Genomic DNA, 20,849 nt, shown 5'->3' on the forward strand with positions numbered 1-20,849 from the left:
AGACTGTCAAAGGACAAAGGTGATCACTCAGAACAACCTTGAATTGATTTGCAGTGATGCTTCCCTCCGAGTGGACTCAGACCACTGCAGCAACAGAGCCAGCAAATCTAATTCTACACCTGTTTATATTCTAGTGCATGTAAAAGGGTAGAAAATAACATGAACACTTTGTAACCTGTGTTCAGATTAACTGTGAGGTCATATTTGGGCTTGTTCCTAAATTCTGCAGCGATTACTAATGGGTTTGGCAGAATTTTAGAGAGGAGATTTAGGCAAAGATTTTATTTATTTATTTTTTCTGCTCTGAATATGGAATTTTGCCCACAAAACAATTTTCTGTCCATAGTCCATTTTCCAGATGAAGAGGCTGAACACTTTAGCTTCTAAGAAGCACAGTATTTATGTGCTGTCCTGGCAGTGTGCTCCTTTTTGTCTACGCCAGCTCTGAATTAGCAGACAAAAAAGCAGTGTGTACAAAACAAGTTAATGTCACAGAAAGCTAAGTGACTCTTACCTGACTCCTAAATCTGCTGCTGCAAGCAGTGGCAGGAATTTCATCTATACGCCATTAATTATGATGCATTTCATTTGAATTTAGGGCAGCTTGCAACTCATCAAATGTGTTCCAGGCTTCGTTTACCAGAATAGACTCACAGCAGTCTCGCTGTTTCTCTACCTTCAGAAATCATCCTCTTCACATTTCCTGCACTGTAAGTGGTGAGTGTGGAAGCATAAAAGTGTAACTCCTCTCGTTAGAGCAAAAACCAAAATGGAGACACTTTTTAAATTGCCATTTCTCTGTCAATTTTACTTCAGTAAGATCTCCTTGTGCGCACAGAGTAAAAGGTTTGTGACTGGACCCTACAGTTTCTGTGTGACAACCATTTGTTTGGGGGGGTAGGTGAGCAGGGGTTTATTGTGCTTGCCTACTTTTTGGCGAGAGACGACATGGGCACATCCACCAATAAGAAGCCAGCTGCTCTGAAATGCAGTGCTGGAGGTTTAGCTTCACCAGTTAAGTGTTGGTCAGGAGATGTGGAGGTTATGGATTCAGTTCCCAGCCTTGGCATTGGAGCTCAAATCTTCCTTATGCATTCTTTGTGCTACACAAACTATTCTGCTATCATACCGTTCAGCTTTTTCTGGAGAATTATGCTATTATTTTTCTTTTTGGTGACTATTATAGTTGCTTATGAATGTATTGGCCATTTGAAATGAATGAGGAAAGTTCAAATCTACTTCAGACCCATTTCAGCATACTTTGATGCTTTTCAGCTCCATGTTTTGCTATTTCCCTATTTATTTAAAGAGCAGTATGAGCAAATCAACTTTAATTTACTTTCTTGAGAATTTCAGCTTTCAGCGTTCAGCATTCACATTGCATTTGCTTTTTATAGTGATTTTGTGAATTTCTTCACAAATAACATTTTACCATTAGAGAAAAACTTATTCATAACCATCTCAACAATCAGCTGCTTTCAGTACTGCTGGTATTTGTTTAAACTCTCTCTCCAGTTTCATTTTGGAGTTAACTTCAATAGTTACTTCCTCCAAACCATCAACATGTCTATTGGCTGTGTACCACAGGCTTTTAAGGTGGCAGTAATTAAACCCTGACCCCCTGGGTCATCACTTGACCCAGCTGTCTGAGCTAATTATAGGCCAATCTTCAACTTCCATTTCCTCTCAAAAATCTTTAAACCTGATCATCTGCAGAGGAACGGTTTGTTTGAAGAGTTTTAGTCAGCTTTCAGAATTCATCACAGTACAGAAACAGCATTAGTGAAGGTTTCAGATCTTCCTACAGCCTTTGACAGTGGGTAAACAGCACTGCCCCTCGAAGGAGCAGCTGCTGCAAATAATTCAGCCTTTGCACCCAAACAGGAAATGTGACCCTAATTACAGGACATAAAAAAAACAAGTCAAGGCATTTAAAAAAATTTTTTTTTTTAATTTTTTAAATTTATTTATTTATTTATTTATTTATTTTTAGCCAATTGTTTTATTGGTATTTGAATTTTTAACAATTTAATTTCTTGGTCATTGTTTTTTTGATTGCTCTTTTTTTGGTCCAATACAGTTTTATTTATTTAGCCCCAAATCACATCAAGAATTATGCTTTATTGATGTGATTACTATTGTTTTGACTGTTGGGTTTTCTGTGTAGTTGTTGTTGGGTCTTTACATTAGAATAAAAGCACCTTGAAGCGAGTTGCCTCAAGGTGCTTTATCTTGTGAGACCCTACAATAATTACACAAAAAAACCCAACAGTCAAAACAACCCCCTGTGAGCAAGCACCTGGCGACAGTGGGAAGGAAAAACTCCCTTTTAACAGGAAGAAACCTCCAGCAGAACCAGGCTCAGGGACGGGAGGTCATCTGCCGCGACCGGTTGGGCCTAGTTGTTTGTTATTCTTTGGTAGAGAAATTTATGGGTTTGAGGTCAGAGATTAGAACAATGATCCTTCAGGAGCTTTTAAATAGCTGTAGAAATCTCTTCCTCAATGATCTCTTCTTTGGTTTTTCCTGAGCCTCCTTCTGAGCCTTCTCTAAATGATCGACTTGGCTCGTGACGTCAGCTATAAATTTAGCTTTCTCTTCCATATTCTTGTAGAGGGACTCCTTTAGTGTTCTTAGAGCCACCTGGATGGAGGACCTTTCCTGGAGCCATTTTGATCATTGATTTTTGAGGTCTTCCTGGGCCTTCATTGCTGCGGCTTTTATCATTGAGGTTGTTTTGCTGTGCAGATCCTTTATTTTTCATTAACTTCTTTATAAAGAACTGCCTTTATTTTTTCTATCTTCTTTTTCTCAGCTTCAAGCATTGTTTTCAACTGCTGTTTCTTGGAGCAAGACAGTTTTTTCTGCTTCAAGCTGTGCTGTCTTTCCTCCATTTTTGCCCAAGATTTTTCTTCCCCATAAGTCAAAGGTTTTAGCAACAGAGGATGTGGATGGCTGTGGTTTTAGCTGAGACAGGCTGGGGTCTGGGACCTGCAACAGCCTGGAGTTTGCACACTTTAGGATGCGTTTTCAGCTCTGGCGTGATGCTTCACACTGCCGCAGGCTATGCAGGACTCACGTCCTGCTCTTCTTCCATCTCAGGTTTCAACTCTCGTTGACTCTTGAGAAGTTCTTTCAACTGCTCTTTCTCCTTCAGTAAAACAGATTTCCTGTTGGCGTGCAGTTATCCGTTTGTCCTTATCTTCTAAGACATCATGGAACACCGTCTCAGAGATCCACCCTAGATAGAGCCCCAGAGGCAATGAGTAGCCCCCCCAGCACGAGCGGGCCCCAAGTGGTCCAGAGTCCAGGACCAGACATCCCGACGTGGGCCAACACACCCCACATGGTGGTGCACCCAAGGGGGTGGTGTATATATTACTCGGTATATCTTTTATGGTTTTCAGGTCTTCTTCATGTTGATGCTTTTCAGCTCACATTTGCATTCACACAGAACAAGGGAACACACAGCATGTGGGCGGATGTGACAAAGAGCTTAGGAAACACGATTATGGAGAGAGGACACAGCTGGGAAAAAAGACACAGGTGAACAGAATCTAGACAAGGGGAAGCAAAACTGAACACAATACAGATAAGACACGAGACCAACAAAATAAAACAAGTAAATAAACCAACCAGAAATAATCAAACTATTGACTCCAGCACATAATCTAAAATCATAGATAAGAAAACCTTTTATCTAAGGACCAAGAATAAACTCAAAACACTGGGTCATAAACCTAGGACCGTGGCAATATCACTTCTCACACAAAATGGGGAATAATGCAACAAAACACTTTCCCTTAAACCAGCTCATATCACACTGTGTTTCTTTATTCTCCGCTGGGTCCCTGCAGCATCTCACATTACGTAGCCACCAGCATAGCACCCACTCATGAGCCTTCTTGTTAACCTCAGTTGGCAAAAAAAAAAAAAAAACAGTTGATCCAAGTGTCGAGAGGCATTTGATGCCAAAGGTTTTTCCTTAATCTACAGCAGCTTGAAATGTACCAATTATCCATCGCTGTGTACAAACGTCTGAACATAAAACCTCACCACTGAAACTAAAACAGAAAGCATGTGTTCACAGTGAGTGCAGCTCTGCAGCCTCCAAGGTATACTGCCATTCAGATAGCACAAAAACCATATTCATTTATCGCCAGAGGCTCTGCCTCATCGCTTAATGCGGTTACCATGGCTACCCTTTCATGTGGTCATGCCGCAGCAATGTGCAATGGAATTTCTCCATCAGCCCAGTTTTGGTCTCTGCTGCAGACGTGGTTACTCTGCAAAAGATTTCAATTTGTGTCAAAATGAGAACGTGTCAGTGTGTTCTCTGCTTCTGTAAGCAGGAACGATGGCCTGTCAGTGGAAAAGTGGATGAACTGAAAAAAGGAGTTCATACCCTCTCTCAGATGAACTCATTTCCTTTTTTTTTTTTTTTTTCTCTTTTGAGTTGGTAGGCTGGTTGAGATTTGACGTAATCTGAATGTAAAGGAGAGAAGATGACAAGACAGTCTCAGATGACACTTATGAACATTGTGATGAAAAGTGAGACAAAACAAAAACTGTGCTGATTTGTGGGCTACACATCCATGATGCAAATTTCCCATTCTACCGCATCCCAAACCGGATTGAGATCTGGTGACTGTAGAAGCCGTCTGAGTACAGTGTACTAATTTGAGATGATTTGAGCTTTGTGGCAGGGTGCTGGAAGCAGCCATCGGAACATGGGCACACTGCAGTCTAAAGGGATGGGTATGGTCAGCAGTAATACTCAGGTAGCATTCATTCAGTACTGAGGAGCCTAAATGTGCCATGTTTACATGCCTAAATGCACTGAGTTGCTATCAGGTGATTAGCTAATTAGATAGTTGCATTGATGTGTACCTAATGATACCTAATAAACTCACTGGTACATTTTCTCTTCAGGCATTCCTGAAGCTGTTTGCTGCTGATGCAATTCTGCATCTTCTTTCACTGCTAATGTAAAGAGACTGTTTGAGAGAGACTGGGAGACTGTTCTAGATCAATAGGAAATATGAAAAAGCCATTGTAACTTTGTGTGCACACATACAGATCCAAAGAACTGGAAATAAAAATCCTACATGCACGCAACTTGCACAGAAGTAGCTGTTCTTATTTTATGCATCTGTGTAGTTCTGGTATTGTAGTGTCAGCACAGTTACATCTATGTGGTGGCCATGCAACACCGGCACCCTCTGATGGCACAGTTTATGCCACTCATACCCAAGTGAACCTCTGCAAAGCTGGAACAAAGGATCACAGCATAAACCTGAGAAGTCACGACATGATCTGTAAGAGTGAAAAAGAGAAAAAAAAGTTTATGCTCTGCAAAGTTAATTCCATTTAAAAGAAATTTTGGACTTTTTAAATTTTTTTATTTTTAGATTCTATTTTTTTATGTTATTTATTTTGCTTTAATGTAAAATAATTACAAATATTACCTTCACAGATAGTTGGTTAAAAGGAAACTATGTGAAATAGAAGAAAGGTGTGAAAAAGGACAGGGTCTCCAGACCATATGGACTGACAGAGAAAATATCCAGTGAGCGGCTGTTCTCTGGTCAGAAATGCCCTGTTGATGCCAGACGTCAGAGGATAATGGCCACACAGCTGAGAGGAAGGCAACAGCAACTCAAATGACCACTCAGTACAACCAATGTATGCAGAAGAGCATCTCTGAGTGTACAGCGACCACCCAGCCTTAATGCAGATGGGCTACAACAGCAGAAGACAACACATACTATACTACAACTAGGAAGATAGACAGAGATATTGCTAGTGAACAGTATGCAAACTAAGGAACAGAGTGAGCTTGTGCATTACCACTCAGAGGATAAGTGTCTTCTCCCTGCAAAGAGGGTCAGAGAGTTATTATACACTTTAACTGCAGTGAGTAGGAAAGATATCTGTCCTTATTACAGCAGAGCTGAAGGAGTCTGCTGCTGAAGACTCTGCTGTTTGACTACTAGTTTGTGAAGGGGGTGTGAGGTGTTGTCCAGGTTGTTCTTCAGTTTGTGCAGCATCCTTTACTCAACAATTAACTGTAGGGGCTCCAGCGCAGTCCCCAGCATCAAGCCAGCCTTCCTAATCAGCTTGTTCAGCTTTCTGGTATCACTGACTCTGCTGACCTGACAAATGACTATAAAGAAAGCTGCACTAGCAGCAACAGACTGTTTTTTTTTTTTTGTTTTTTTAAAAAAAAAAAAAGTGCACACATTTAAATGACCAAGAAGTAGTCTGCTCTGTCTGCTCCTGCAGACAGCCTCAGTGTTACATTTCCAGTCAGGGTGAGCACTCAAGTATCTGTAGCTCTCCATCAACTCTACGACTTCTCTCAGGATGGAAATGGTGTTCGGCCTAGGCTTTGTCCTCCTAAAATCTCCCACTGTTTTCTTCATCTTGGCCACATTTAGGAGGAGGAAGTTATTACCACACCACTCCACAAAGTGGTCCACCAGTTCCCTGTATTGTGTCATCGCCCACTCCTATCAACTAAGAAGAGCAAACTGAGGCTTGACCTGGGCTCACCAACACTGAACAATAGAAATTGTAAAAACATTGCCTGGTCTGAGTCTTGCATGCTGCTGTAATGTTCAGATGGTGGTGTAAGAATTTGGCATAAACACGTGGACGCATGGATCCATCCTGGCTTTTATCAACAGTTCAGGTTGCTGGTGTAGTGGTGGTGGGGATATTTTATTGCCACACTTTAGGTATTATATTGTTGACCACAGTCTACCCAACTTCTGATGGCTGCTTCCAGCAGGATAAAGCATCATGTCACAAATGTCAGTTCATCTCAAACTGGGTACTTGAACATGACGATGAGTTCACTGCACTCAAATGGCCTCCCCAGTCACCAGATCTCAATCCAATAGAGCACCTTTGGGATGTGATGGAACAGGAGAGCCACGTCGTGGGTGTGCAGCTCACAAATCTGCAGCAACTGTGTGACGTTCTCATGTGAACATGGACTAAAACCTCTGAGGAACGTTTCCAGCGTCTTGATGACTCTATGCCACAAAGAATTAAGGCAGTTCTGAAGGCAAACGGGTCCAAGCGGAGGTGTACCTAATGATGTCTCAGGTTGGACCACCTTATTTCCAACTGTTAGCATTTGAAATGCTTTTACTTGAAATATTATGTCAGTGATGTCACAACACACATCATGAATGTGTCCGATAGCTCAGTCCATATTACACAGTATTAGAAATGTTTTCCTTGTTTATTAATAGAAACAATTTTGCATCTGACTCTCAAAATCAAATTATAACTGTTTTTGTGCAAAAGCTTTGCTCAGAGTGGGTTTTGTCACAGCTAAGTGTTTATTTTTCTTCCTTATGTGATGTTTCACAGGCTCATGGTGCCTATTAGGAGAACATTCTTGCAACAAAATGAATATTGAAAGAATATAAAAACCTATTGTGGAATACAACATGTGCAGTCATTCCTGTATCTTTGAACATATCCCTCCTCTGCTGTCTTTCTCTCTGCAGACCATGCAAGCGGCACGATGCCCAACAGATGAGCTGTCGGTGACTAATTGTGCTGTGGTGAGTGAGAAGGATCTGCAGTCGGGACAGTGAGTACTTATTATTGCCTAATCATCGTTGCATCTGTCAGTCTGAGCACACACCTTGGCATCTTTCCAATCAATTATCTATCCATCCATCCATTCTTCCACTTATCCAATTCAGGGTCGTGCCCTAACCTTGCCCTAGTCCTATAGTTTGGGTAAAAAAAAAGTATGTGTGTCAGAATGAATATTTTCCTTGTTTTCTGATTGCCAGGATTTGGTATAACAATTTAATATTTAAGGATTATAATCGCAGATGTGCATGCAGATAGTAGTTCTTATTTATTACATATTCTGATGGCTTAGTTTTAGAGTTAGGGCTACAGTTGGAGCTGAGATCGTCACAGATGATGACTTAAACCTCAGAGGATTAAAATCTACACAGCACGTTGTTCATCGTGTTGTTGCCTTTAAAACAGGTAAAACCTTATATGATCATTAACTGTAGAGTACATGAAAGATTCTTCTTATACTTTGGTTGTGATTGGTGAACTGCTAAAACTACATTAAAGGCAAAGACCTAAAGTAGGGGAGCCAGTGATGGCCCTGCTTCATGGCCCCTGTTCCACTTGCTCCTTTCTGTCAGCTATTCTTGACCGCTTGATGAAATTAGGTTAGGTTTACTTTTTATTTTTCAAATTATGGGTTTGTAATTGCTGCCACTGAAATCAACAACAGTGGGAAACCCAAGCATTAAACACAACACACCTACAGCAGCATTGCTTCATGCCACATTCACCTCAGTCTTGTTGGGTGGTTTGTAGGTAAACTTCACTCTATTATCAGCCATAAAAAAGCACCATATACACACAAAAATCAAGGACATGACAGCAGTAATGATACCTACCTTCTTTATGGAGGAGAACAGCAGATATGCTGCAGGTTTGTTTTTGCATTGGCCACCAATTGATGTTTACCAAGATGAAATTTTAAAGCAGGCCACGTTTGGCATGTCACACGTCTTAGCTCATTTTAAGCTTTCACATTGAAAAATTTAAAGTGCTTTTGTGCAGATTTCAAAATCATTGTTATTGTCATTGATTTAAAAAAAAAAAAAGAAAAAAAAAGAAAAAAAGTTCAACATTCTTTGTGGTCTTCAAAGTATCATTATTTATTATTTTTTTGGTATGTGTTTGCATTATTTCGTCCTTGTCAGGAAATGTTGTACCACTGGGGAATCTGCTTAGTTTTGCACTCTGACCTTTCACCTGTCGCTAAGTTCCTGCTGCATTTGCCTTATTGTTTCAAAGTGAGAAACAGGGGGTGCAATGATGCCCTGAGCTGAGGACAAAGCAATAAGAAGCAATAAATAAAAACTAATAATATTTTACAAAACCGATACAAATAAGCTAGATACCAGTGGGTCATAGTATATATTTTGATGTATACAGTAATTGCATATTTCACTACCCCAGCAACTGCAACCTTTGTGATTTCAAACTTGTGGAAGTAAAGGCAACAAACCCTTCAACATGCAGCAATTTGCTGACTGCCAGAATTGTAATAGAAACTTCTACAGTAGCCCACCTACTGTGGAGATATTAAGAGTTCATATTCAATTGAAATTGCTATTTAATATCTGAATGTTAATAAGCTTTCTGGATGTACATTGTAGGTCTGGGGTGGTTCATATGAGGTAGCAGTGCTGGTACCTTCATAACCACCGGATTATTAACACAACCTGTCAGTAATGCTTCCATGAAATTAGTCCATTAAAAAAAAAAATGGGCTTCATGGTCTCTAAGCACATTGATTTGTTGTTGTTGTTGTTTTATCCTCACTTGCTGGGATATGAACTAGTGTGCTGTGAAATATGCCTGAAAAAGAATTTGACACACTTTTAAATATTTAAAATGACTGTGTAATGTGTATCTCAAGCCCACACCAGCTCTGTGATTCTCCCATATTTCTGGAGCTTTTTTTAGTCCATTTGACAATGATTTCCTTTGCTTTTCAGACCAAAACAGAGCAAAAAAAAAAGGCTGAATATTGAATATGGGACTTATATTTGGCAAGTGTTTAGAAACTAAATGCCAATTTTGATCCGTTTGAGCTTATTTTGCTGTCTCAGAGTTGCCAAAAATAAAATGCAACTTAAAGACGTCACTTTCAGAATTAAAAACAAATCACTAAACATGGAAGATGAAATCTGTAATCTAACTCTGCCCTGTCTCTACAGACACGTGACTGTTAAGACCACACCCAACCACAAGTATGTGTTCACAGTCAAGACCCACCACACTGTGGCACCTGGAAGCATTGCCTTCAGCCTGCCACAGGTACGCATGTGCAAAACTCTCACAAATGTATGTTATTTATTTGTTAGCCACATGCTCAGTCTTTCCTTATTTGTATTTCTCTTATTGCTCCTGTAGAGGAAATGGGCTGGTCTCTCCATAGGCCAGGAGGTGGAAGGTATGAAATGCTCTTCTTTGACTGCTGACTTTGATGTTTAACCATACCAGCTCCAAACAGATCTGTCACTGTTATTAACGGTTCAGGATAAGCCCCGCCACTTTAGTCACTGCTACTGTATTTATCAAGCTTTCAGTTCTTGCACACACGCTGTTTGGGACAGTTTATCACCCGCAGTGATAAATAGTGAGTTCTCAAGGCCACAGAGACAAAGTCACAGACAGACAGAGGAGGTAAATAGTGTAAATATAAAACTGATACAGGAAAAAAAAAAAAAAAAACAGACTCCACTATATTCTAATACAAATATGTTGGGCACTAAGATTACATACTTAATAGCAGCATTTTTAGATGTTTTTCATATCTTATATTAGACTAAGTTGGTTTTGTAGACTTTTCTCAGGTAATGTAGGTAATCTTAGGAAATAAAGTGCAGGACAGGATGGTGTCCCCAAGAGGTAGTTTTACGCTAGCATTGGCCTATTAGCTATTTTTAGAATGATTTATTTTTTTTTTGAAGTTTTATCAATTTTTTACAGTTTTTGTCTCATATTTAAGAACTACACAACAAATATATTTTCACTGTGAGCTTGTTTCAGTCCTGTAACTCTCACTTTGGCTTCCACGTCTAGCATAATTGCAAGCTAAAACTGGACAGTAGTCCTTTAGGGTGGGGTTTAGCAAACTGTCAGTCATGCCAATTATCAAGAATTGTTCTCTAAAAAAAAAAAAAAAAAAAACTGTACTACACAATTAGAATCTAACCTGTAACGGTCTAGTATTAGTTGTTAATTTATATGCTCATATGTTTCTTGCATGTAACGTTACCAGTGACAGTTTTTACTTCTGCTGTCGTTACATTCTGGGGTTCATTGTAAAAAAAATTCCTAACAGATTTTGAGCTCATGAACTACATACAATAGTAATTGTTGCCTTGTTTGTGCAATCAGTGTCCAACTACAATTTTGATAAGACCAAGCAGTGTATTGGCGCCATGACAATCGAAATTGACTTTCTGCAAAAGAAGAGTACTGACTCCTCTCCCTACGACTCGGACAAGATGGCCGCCGAGTTCATCCAGCAGTTCAACAACCAGGCCTTCTCTGTCACCCAGCAGGTTTTATTCTCTTACCGCAATACGTCAGGCTCACACACACACACACACACACACACACACACACACACACACACACACACACACACACACACACACACACACACACACACACACACACACACACTCACATGCAGAGACATAAACATTTTACTCTGTTATTTTTGGGGTTTTGTTTGTTTTTTTTGCTTTTTGATGTAGGATTCTTTTGACCACTCTCCTGCTTTTCTATCTTTCAGCTAGTGTTCAGTTTCTGTGAGAAGCTGTTTGGGTTGATGGTAAAGGATATTGAGGCCATGGATGCCAGCATCCTCAAAGGAGAACCAGGCTCTGGAAAGAAACAGCAAAAGGTACTGAAACACGATACCAAGACTGGCTGGGGAAAAGTTAAGCAAATCTGGGTTATGTTGTAGAGACTCAAAGTTATAAATCTTAGAAATATTTGTTGGTGAGAGCAGGACTTGAGCAGTAACAGCCAGGTTGTTAGTGGAAGTGCCTTAGGGCACTCTTTTAGTTGTGACGGGACTCTCATTGTGATTCAGTTCTGGCACCTGTGGGACTTTGTTGTTTGTGCTGGACTAAAGCATTACCTCTTCATCATTAAACTGGGAGTATGCTTGAAGTTGATTTGCTTTTGAGAAATGTGGTGCTACAGATATCATTTACAAATACATACCAAAAATATGATTTTGGTATATACTTTTTTCTGATAAACTGCACAATCTGAAGAGTGGAATAGACTAATTGAATTGTGCTGCAACAAGACAGAAAGCATTAAGGAGTGCAAATTTGGTTGTCTTAAACAAAAAGATGAATAAAATCATGTTTGTGGGGTCAAAGTATTGAAATATAAAATGGAAAGAGAGTTTGCAAATTATGCAAAAAAATCCCTGCTAACTTTGTAGCCACCTGAGGAACAACTTCATCAAGTTATAATCAAACTCCAAGGAGACAGTGTTAATGGATAAGATGTCAAACTGGATTGCTGAGGTTCCTTTGTGCAACATATTAGAGAAAAATGTTGTGAGTCAAAACTGCTATACCTCAAGGCAGTATTTCAGCTATAAAGAGTGTTGACTCACAAGGTTCAGCGAAGCCATCACAATCCTCCTGGTCTTCTATTGCTGCTGCAAAAAAGTTAGAGGCTGAATTACTGCCACAAGCTGCCAGGCTTACAAAAAAAAACAAGTTCTGGAAAAAAAGCTATCCTAAAAGCGAAGATCTAACAGCTTGAGCTGGAAACTGTAATAGCAGCGAACACTTCAGACAAATGGCCGTCTAGGGATTTAAAGATTTACACGCTGTTGCACCCTGTGCATGAAATGGAATAGCATCCCACTGAGCTAAACAAAGCTTTAAAGGTAAAGTGAGGGTTTCTGCAGAACAGCAGAACTACCATAGGTTCATGGCGGATATTATGGAGGATGTTTGACTGTGGATCAACCCACAAAGATGCGTCTGTGAATGCAATAAGCCAATAGGTTTATTGGTAAATGTACTGCTTTTATTTTGCCAGAAGCGTCTCCTGTTTACAGTATGCAGACTTTTCTCCTGCAAGTGCAAAAGACAATGTGGATGGAATTAGCACCAAAACAATTTATTTTGTACTAAAGTATTTTTATGTGGACAACTGCCTAAAATTAGTAGTGGATGAAAAGGTTGCACTGAGTCAGCAAAAACAGACTTCTTCTTCTTTCCATTTATTCACTGTCATTCCATTCAAAGCTAATCCTGCAAAAACTAACTGGAATGAGACTCGGATGGGACACAAGGATCCTTAAGCAATTATCCAGGTGATTAGGTGATTGCAGTACCAAAGAGATACATCAAGCTGCATGGCTTGGGACATCCCCTCTCAGCACAGCTCGATTACTTTGGAGGTGAAAGTTCAAGTGGTTATTGTACAGTCCGTTATCTTTGCTTGATTTGCAGTCCTTCATCCTGGGTCAGCATTCCAGACCTTTTGTCACTAACAGGGTTTCAGTAGTTTGATGTTTTCAGAAGACTCCAAGTGGATGTACTCGAAATAGTCCAAGAATCCAGCTGATTGTGTACCAGGAGACATGCCTCTGTGTCTTCGAGAAAAAGTATAGTTACTAGGGCTGAAGAGTCAAAACTCCAAACGACTGCTTGCTATTATTAATGGCCGTGCCCGCTAGCTTACTGTAATGATAGCGATTGGTTCCAGTAGCTAACAGCTCAAATTCTCAGCCTGGTGCGACAGTACCTCAGTTAGACGCAGTGTCATATTAGCTAAGGCTTCCTCTGATATACGCTAAGCATCAGAGACATGAATTTTCCCCATGATTAGAAATTTAACAAGCATGTAACTCAGCATAACAAAGGTAATTTTCTTTGACTTCCTGTGTATTCTTCGCGTTGTCTGCTTTTATGTCTCTTTATTGCATTGTTATTGCTGTATTTATCTCTCCGTATTTGTGCTTTTGTGCTCATATGTTGTTTCCATTGGGATCACTGAACACTGACATTCAGGAGTCCTCTCCCGGCTAATGGTTTAATGGGAGAAGTGAGCCAGGGAGATATTATCAGAAAATCTAGACGATAAAAGGAAGAGATGTGATTTCTGGCTGATGGATGTGAATGTCAATAATCACCACAAATGTGAAAAATAAATAAATATAACACATCTTATTAAGATTTTATCCTGGTAGATGTCATAATAGCTAGCTTTTATCTAAATGGAGCCTCTTAAACTACACTGTCATCTGTCCTAGTCTCTAATCCTAACCTTCCTTTCAGAAACTAGGAGGGGTTTGGGGGATTTTTTTGTATCAAAACAGGCAAAAAATTTTAAGCTTATGTTAAAAAGTAAAAAAAAAAAGTTAAGCTTATGGGTAGGGTTAAGGTTACATTCACAGCTACATCTTTCTAAGGAATTCTTGCCTATTTGGCGAGCAGACTTGATTTGGAAGCTAACATTTCTAGTTTCTGAAACTATGCTTATCTAACATGTGGCTAACATGCAAGCTAATCCTTACCCTACCCTTAAGTGGTACACCAGCAATATGGTGGATGTTAAGAAGTTAAAAAGCTAATTGATAAAGTAAGTAAATGTGCCAACTTTACAAATGAAATATTGATTGTAACGTTTATCTCTGGCAGATTGACATTGGTCTGATGGTGGGCAACAGCCAGGTGATTTTTGAGAAGGCTGAGAATTCTTCCCTCACGCTAGTCGGTACGTTCCTTCTTGCCGTCTACATGTAGCAAACATTTCCAAAAAAAAAAAAACTTTTGCTAGCAACTGTTCCAAAGAGTGTCAAGAGATGTATTTTAATGCTTTCTAACAACATTGATAAATTCAAGCTGCTGTAACAGTTCATAGAGGGCCATATGCTCCACAAGATGGCAGCAAAATTACATTCTCAGAAAAATAATGTTCCATGCACCACCTCATGCACCCATATCGGTAAAAGCCCAAGAAAGGCTTAAAAGTATAGAAACGTGGCTTCTATCTTACAACTTTTCATTCCTTACTAACTCTGTCCTGATTTGCAGCAATCTTTTGTATCCAGTGTTTCTTTCCTCTCAATGACAAAAGTCTAAAACCTGTAACGTGTGGTTCTGTTCTCACTGGCATTTCCAATGAGATTTGTTCCCTGTGTGTTTTAACAGGTAAGGCAAAGACCAAGGAGGCTCGACAGACAATCATCAACCCTGATTGGAACTTTGAAAAGATGGGAATTGGTGGTCTGGACAAGGAATTCTCAGACATTTTCCGCAGAGCCTTTGCCTCCCGAGTCTTTCCTCCTGACATTGTGGAGCAGATGGGTGAGAAACCGCTTCTCTTATTTGCATCATCCCAGATTCATTGTTTTTTCTTGGGGTATTTCTTGCTCTGGGCCTTAGGCTCTGTTCTCTATCCCTGAATGGGTTGATGGTGATAAAATGTGTCTTTTCCTATTGTTTTTGCAAGACTGAACATTTGCAGTGCCAGCAGCTTGTGACTTTTTATGCATCAAACATTGTTTGGAAAACCTCAGTGCATTCTGTGTACGGTGTACTCCTCATGCCAATAAAAACAATATACACTGCAGTAATGCATTGAAAGAAGCAAGGTTAGCCACAGAGCCATAACCTTTATTTTATTCCTCTCACACACACACACACACACACACACACACACACACACACACACACACACACACATATATGTACACCCAGGAAATAAAAATTTTTGTTGGTTTAACAATACATTTTATTAATCTAGTCTGTCTAGTCTTTTTTTTTTTTTTTTTTTTTTTTCCTTTGTTTGCTCCCATTTCTTCTTTCTTCCTGATTCTTCTTAATTCCTTCTCCCTCTCTGTCTCTTTGCCATTCATCTTCCCTCTCCTCACTTTCCTTCTTCCAGGCTGCAAGCACGTGAAAGGCATCTTGCTGTTTGGACCACCAGGATGTGGTAAAACACTGATGGCCAGGCAGATTGGCAAGATGCTCAACGCCCGTGAACCAAAGGTCGTCAACGGCCCAGAGATCCTGAACAAATATGTGGGAGAGTCTGAGGCCAACATCCGCAAACTGTTTGCTGAGGCAGAGGAGGAACAGAAGAGGGTAAGTAATGCTCTGTGTACATTTTTTTTTTATGTACTATAAGTTTTTTAAAAAAAAATAGGATTTACAAGAATATTCTAATTTTCAGCTGGGAGCTAACAGCGGCCTTCACATCATTATCTTTGATGAGCTGGATGCCATCTGCAAGCAGAGAGGAACAGGCGCGAGCAGCACAGGTGTGCATGACACCGTCGTCAACCAGCTTCTGTCCAAGATTGACGGTGTGGAGCAACTGAACAACATCTTGGTCATCGGTAAGTAGTATCAGAGGAAAATGACTGAACCCAATTTTTGTCCTCGCTGGCTTTAAAATATATGGACTGACTGGAGAGCAGGGAGCCCCTATGCACGAACATGCAGGAGGTCTATGAAAAGCGGGGCAAATCACTTTTTTGTGAAATGGGCCCTAGATTGCAAATCTTGCAGTTATATTTCCTTTCCATATCTTAAGAAGCTTTTCTGTCCTCTGTTGATTGAAATGCTGTTTGGAGTGAACTGCATGAGCTGATTGACAGGAGTCTGAGTACACCCATTATGATTAGATTGCTTTCAGCATTGTTGCATACAATTCTCATATTTATTGAGTCCATTTTTATTAATTGCCATAAAAATAAGTGCCTATATTTTGACTTCGAATGTAGAACATTGATTTTGGCAGAGTATTTACCCAAATAAATATAACTGTATTTGGGTATGTATATTAAACAATAAAACATCAGTTATCTGAATTCAGTGCAACACCTTTAGCAGCATTCCTTCTTCTGCTTCCACAGTTATCGAGACACCTTTGTGTCTTTTTCTTCCTTCTCTCCAGGTATGACCAACAGGCCTGACCTGATAGATGATGCTCTGATGAGACCTGGCAGGTTTGAGGTGAAAATGGAAATTGGTGAGATTGCATTTTCTCTCTATGCTTGATCCTCATTTAGGTACAGGTAACAGGCTTTATGAGAGCAGTCAGAATTTAACAGATTTGAATATAACACCATCACAAATGGAATATTAAATGATCCAGTATGCTAATTTGAGTGGTTTGCTATAAAAATAGTGAGATTCAGTTTTTTTTTCTTCTTCTTTTTGGTCATGTTGAGGATGAATTAAAGGCATTAAACTGTCAGCTAAATCCAAATACCATCATTTCCTCGGTGGAACCATCATGGTTTTTTTTTCTAGCATATAAACTGGATTACAAGTGGATTCTTTCACAGTTTGCAGTTTACTGCGACTACAGTAGTGACATTACTGTAAGCACGGGCTGATCCAATCATTTAGGTAAACGGAAAATAAGGCAACAGTGTTTAAGGATCACAACGGCACAAACGGCACGTCCCGAGTTTTGCAAAGTGTAACCACAACTGAGATTGCTTTGGGCTTGTCCAGTGTGTTTGTTGTCCTTCAACATGCCGCAGGAGTGATGTCATATGGTCTCACTTTCTTTCTTCCTCTAACCTAGGTAGCAAAATTTGACACCAATTGATTTAGTGTGAATCAGTACGCAGTAGTACCCATGTAATTCAGTCAGTACCTTTTTAGAAAGTAGCTAAGGCATGTCAGGTTAGCTAATGTTGAACCAAAAGGAGTGAATGAGACAGTAAGCTCAGCAGGAAGGTCTTTACAGAGGTAAAGAAAGAAGGCTGTTCTCCCATAGACTTCTACAGGACTGGAAGTCTTCTTGCAAACACAGCCATCGCTCCCTAGTGGCCATAAACAATGCATGTTTAAGGTACTTCCATGTTGGCTTCACTTTCAATACCCGGAAGCTACATCCATCTTTTATACTGTCTGTAGTGCTCGTTGGAAGCTCACAGACACAGCGCTTTTATCTTTGTTTTTCAGTATTCGTGTTTTTTTGCTACATATATTCCTATATTCTAAAGATTTTGAATACAAACCTCTATACTAATGTTCTTTTCTACTCTTCTTTCACACTCATTCTAATCTCCAGGTCTGCCTGATGAAAAGGGCCGCGTCCAGATCCTGAACATCCACACCAATAAGATGCGAAGCTTCAACCTCCTCGCTCACGACGTCGACGTCAAGGAACTGGCAGCCGAGACGAAGAACTACAGCGGTGCAGAGCTGGAGGGGCTGGTTAGGGCAGCGCAGTCAACCGCCATGAATCGACACATCAAGGTCACTAGGCGCTTCCTAATACACAAAGCATACATTAGTGTAAGATTGGAATGTCAGTGTAGTGACGAGACAAACACTGTCCACATGAATGATTTTCATTTAAAAACTCAGATCAGATATCATATTATATATCAATGACTGTAAAAAAAAAACATGGACAACCTAACAGCTCCTCAAAAGTGAAGCCAGCATGTCTCTCTGGCTCTCTGGTGTCTGGCTGCAGTATAGGTCATAAACTACACCTCCTCCATGTTGGAGGATGGGACAGATATGCCTTTTTAAATGTTCTTATCACACTGATTTGGGTTCAGGGGATCACCTTTCTCATAAGTTCGTTTTAAATTACTAACTTAATGCTGTAAAATCGGGGTGTAACGTCTTTGACAACTGCATGAAAAGCCTGCTGCGCTCCTGTTTAGGAACTGCAGACAGCTGCTGCAGCTTGCAGTAAACTGACAGACTTTAGCGCATCAATGCATTGATTACATCACCCAAAGCATATATACATTATATTGATTCCATTTTATTTATTTATTTCATTTATTATGTAATTTGGGGGGGTTTAATGTTTGTTTTCCAGGGTTAAATGATTGGACAGCATGTATCTTTAATGACTATATATTTTTTTTTTTTTTTAAGAAAAGAATTAGGGCCACATGTTTGAAATTATTTTGGATTTTCTCTAAACCATACAGGGAACACGTACACCCCCACTAATATTTGGTTAAGTGTCCCTTATCACCTTGCACCTCAACCAGATGCTTTTGGTAGCCATCAACAAGCTTCTGGCATAATTCTGGCTGGATATTTGACCGCTCTACCACCACAATATTTGACAGCTTCTACAGTGTTCTTAGGTTTGAGAGCCTCACCTTTACTCCTTCAAACATACATTGTGGCCAGCTAGTTTAGCCTTTGTCTCATCTGACCCTAAAACCTTTCTCCAGAAGGCATTTGGTTTATCCATGTGGGCAGCTGCAAATTTCAGTTGTACTTGAAGGAAATGATTTTTTTGAAGGGGCTTCTTTCTTGGTCTCTCAGTCCATGGTGATGTAAAATTAGCTTCACTGTGGACAGTGATGCTGGTGTTCCAGCAGTTTCCAGTTCATGTTAGGCTTGAGCCTTTGTGGGTCCTGAGTTATTCCTGAACATCCTCACCAATTTTGGGTCAAATATCCAGCCCGAATTATGCCTGAAGCTTGTTGATGGCTACCAAAAGCATCTGGTTTAGTTGTAACTTGATGATGGACATTTAACCAAATATTAGTGGGGGTGTATGTGTACTGTGTGGATTAGAGAACAAAATAATAAAATAATGGTATGTAAACATCTGACCACAACTCTAACAAAACAACATTAACTCAAACCTCAAAGTTTTCCAGAGCATTTAACCATAGGCTATATGACAGCCTTCCTTGGCAAGTGCAATGGATTAGATATTTAATTTGTCACTAAGTGAGCTAAAATTACCAACTTAATGAGAGACTGCATTCCCTGATGAAGGCTATAAGATGTTCTTTGAGTTAAGACTTTCTTGTCATGTTGGTTTTTCTCTAAGTTTTCAAAATCAGCTAATAGTTGTGAGGCCCTCGGTGCCTCACCTCCACCATGCCTTTCTATAAAGATATGAACAATATATTGCAAACCTTAAATATACAGGCAAAAACTTCCAACAGTCAAATTGTGTATTTTTTGTCACAGCATATGCCGCTGGTATGATATTTCTGAAACACCTAATATGCTCTGCAAAAATATCAAACAAGAACAACAGAAAATGGCATGCCTATGCTAAAAACATGGCTTAAATCAGAGTAAGCTTTAGAGCAACAGGAAGAGTCAAAAGTGAGCATAGATGTTTCACAGTACTATCATATTAGATTTTCCATCCATCCGCCCATTTTCTGCCACTTATTGCAGTCTAAACAGAGACACCCACACCCCCACTCTACCCAGCCACCACCTCCAGCTGGAGGTTACATCTGAGAGATGTAGTCTCTCCAGCGTGACCTGGGTCTGCCCTGAGGCCTCCTCCTGCAACACCTCACCTAGCAGGAGCCCAGGAGGCATCCCAGTCAGATGCTCAAACCACCTCAACAATGTGGAGGACTCGTGAGTCCTTCCCACATGACTGAGCTACTCAACCTGTCTCTGAGAGAGCCCAGACACACTTCAGAGGAAGCTAATTTCTGTGACCTCATTCTTTTGTTTACTACACAGACAGCTCGAGGCCATAGATGAGGGTAGGCGCATAAATCAATTGGTAAATCAACATCTTCACTTTCATGCTTAACTCTCTTTTGACAACATCCAACTGTTAAAGCATCTGCATCACTGCCACCACCACCCTGCGCTGTCTGTCCCGCTCCTCTCTCCCCTCACTCATGAACAAGACTGCAAGATACTTAAACTCTTCCTCCAGTATAGGCCCATCAAAGCACTCTAAATCACAGGGTTAACTAGTAGTTAGTGCCTCTGCTCTCTTTAGTTTATGTTGTGCCATGGCAAATTTGAAAGTTATCGACACTTGTATTTTGCAGATATTTTAGATTAGTTATTACAGTGGTGTGACTTGATATTGCCCCATTGATTTGACATTGTTTAAATGTTGTGGTGAATTCTTCTCCAGGCTACCTCCACAGTTGAGGTGGACATGGAAAGGGCAGAGAAGCTGCAGGTCACCAGAGCTGACTTCATGGGATCTCTCAACAATGACATAAAACCAGTATGTTCCTGCTGTGTTCAGAGATTATCTTATATGAATACAGTTTAATCTAATGATTTGAAAAAGGCAAAAACAATGTTCCTAATCTTCGTGTTTTTTTTTTCTAAGGCATTTGGTACCAACCAGGAAGACTACTCCAGCTACATCATGAATGGCATCATCAAATGGGGCGACCCAGTCACTCATGTTCTTGATGATGGAGAGCTGCTGGTACAGCAGACCAAGAACAGTGATCGCACACCACTTGTGGCTGTGTTATTGGAGGGTAAGTCAGAAACACACACAGCTCA

At 40.1% G+C, this 20,849-nt stretch overlaps 1 protein-coding gene across 3 annotated transcripts in view; it reads left to right on the forward strand.

Annotated features, from left to right (window-relative positions):
• LOC115784248 (vesicle-fusing ATPase) overlaps positions 1-20,849 on the forward strand; it is a 48,288-nt gene that overhangs the window by 21,173 nt on the left and 6,266 nt on the right. For all 3 annotated transcript variants that reach the window (XM_030735400.1, XM_030735398.1, XM_030735399.1), the window contains 13 exons: positions 7,524-7,609; positions 9,783-9,882; positions 9,979-10,018; positions 10,969-11,135; positions 11,372-11,482; positions 14,256-14,331; positions 14,769-14,924; positions 15,505-15,704; positions 15,793-15,958; positions 16,519-16,593; positions 17,650-17,837; positions 20,464-20,559; positions 20,668-20,824. In XM_030735400.1, the coding sequence (XP_030591260.1) occupies positions 7,524-7,609; positions 9,783-9,882; positions 9,979-10,018; positions 10,969-11,135; positions 11,372-11,482; positions 14,256-14,331; positions 14,769-14,924; positions 15,505-15,704; positions 15,793-15,958; positions 16,519-16,593; positions 17,650-17,837; positions 20,464-20,559; positions 20,668-20,824 (1,618 nt within the window). The remainder of the gene's footprint in view (positions 1-7,523; positions 7,610-9,782; positions 9,883-9,978; positions 10,019-10,968; positions 11,136-11,371; positions 11,483-14,255; positions 14,332-14,768; positions 14,925-15,504; positions 15,705-15,792; positions 15,959-16,518; positions 16,594-17,649; positions 17,838-20,463; positions 20,560-20,667; positions 20,825-20,849) is intronic.

The sequence above is a fragment of the Archocentrus centrarchus genome, chromosome 8 (assembly GCF_007364275.1).
Source record: "Archocentrus centrarchus isolate MPI-CPG fArcCen1 chromosome 8, fArcCen1, whole genome shotgun sequence".
Classification (NCBI taxonomy): Eukaryota; Metazoa; Chordata; class Actinopteri; order Cichliformes; family Cichlidae; genus Archocentrus; species Archocentrus centrarchus.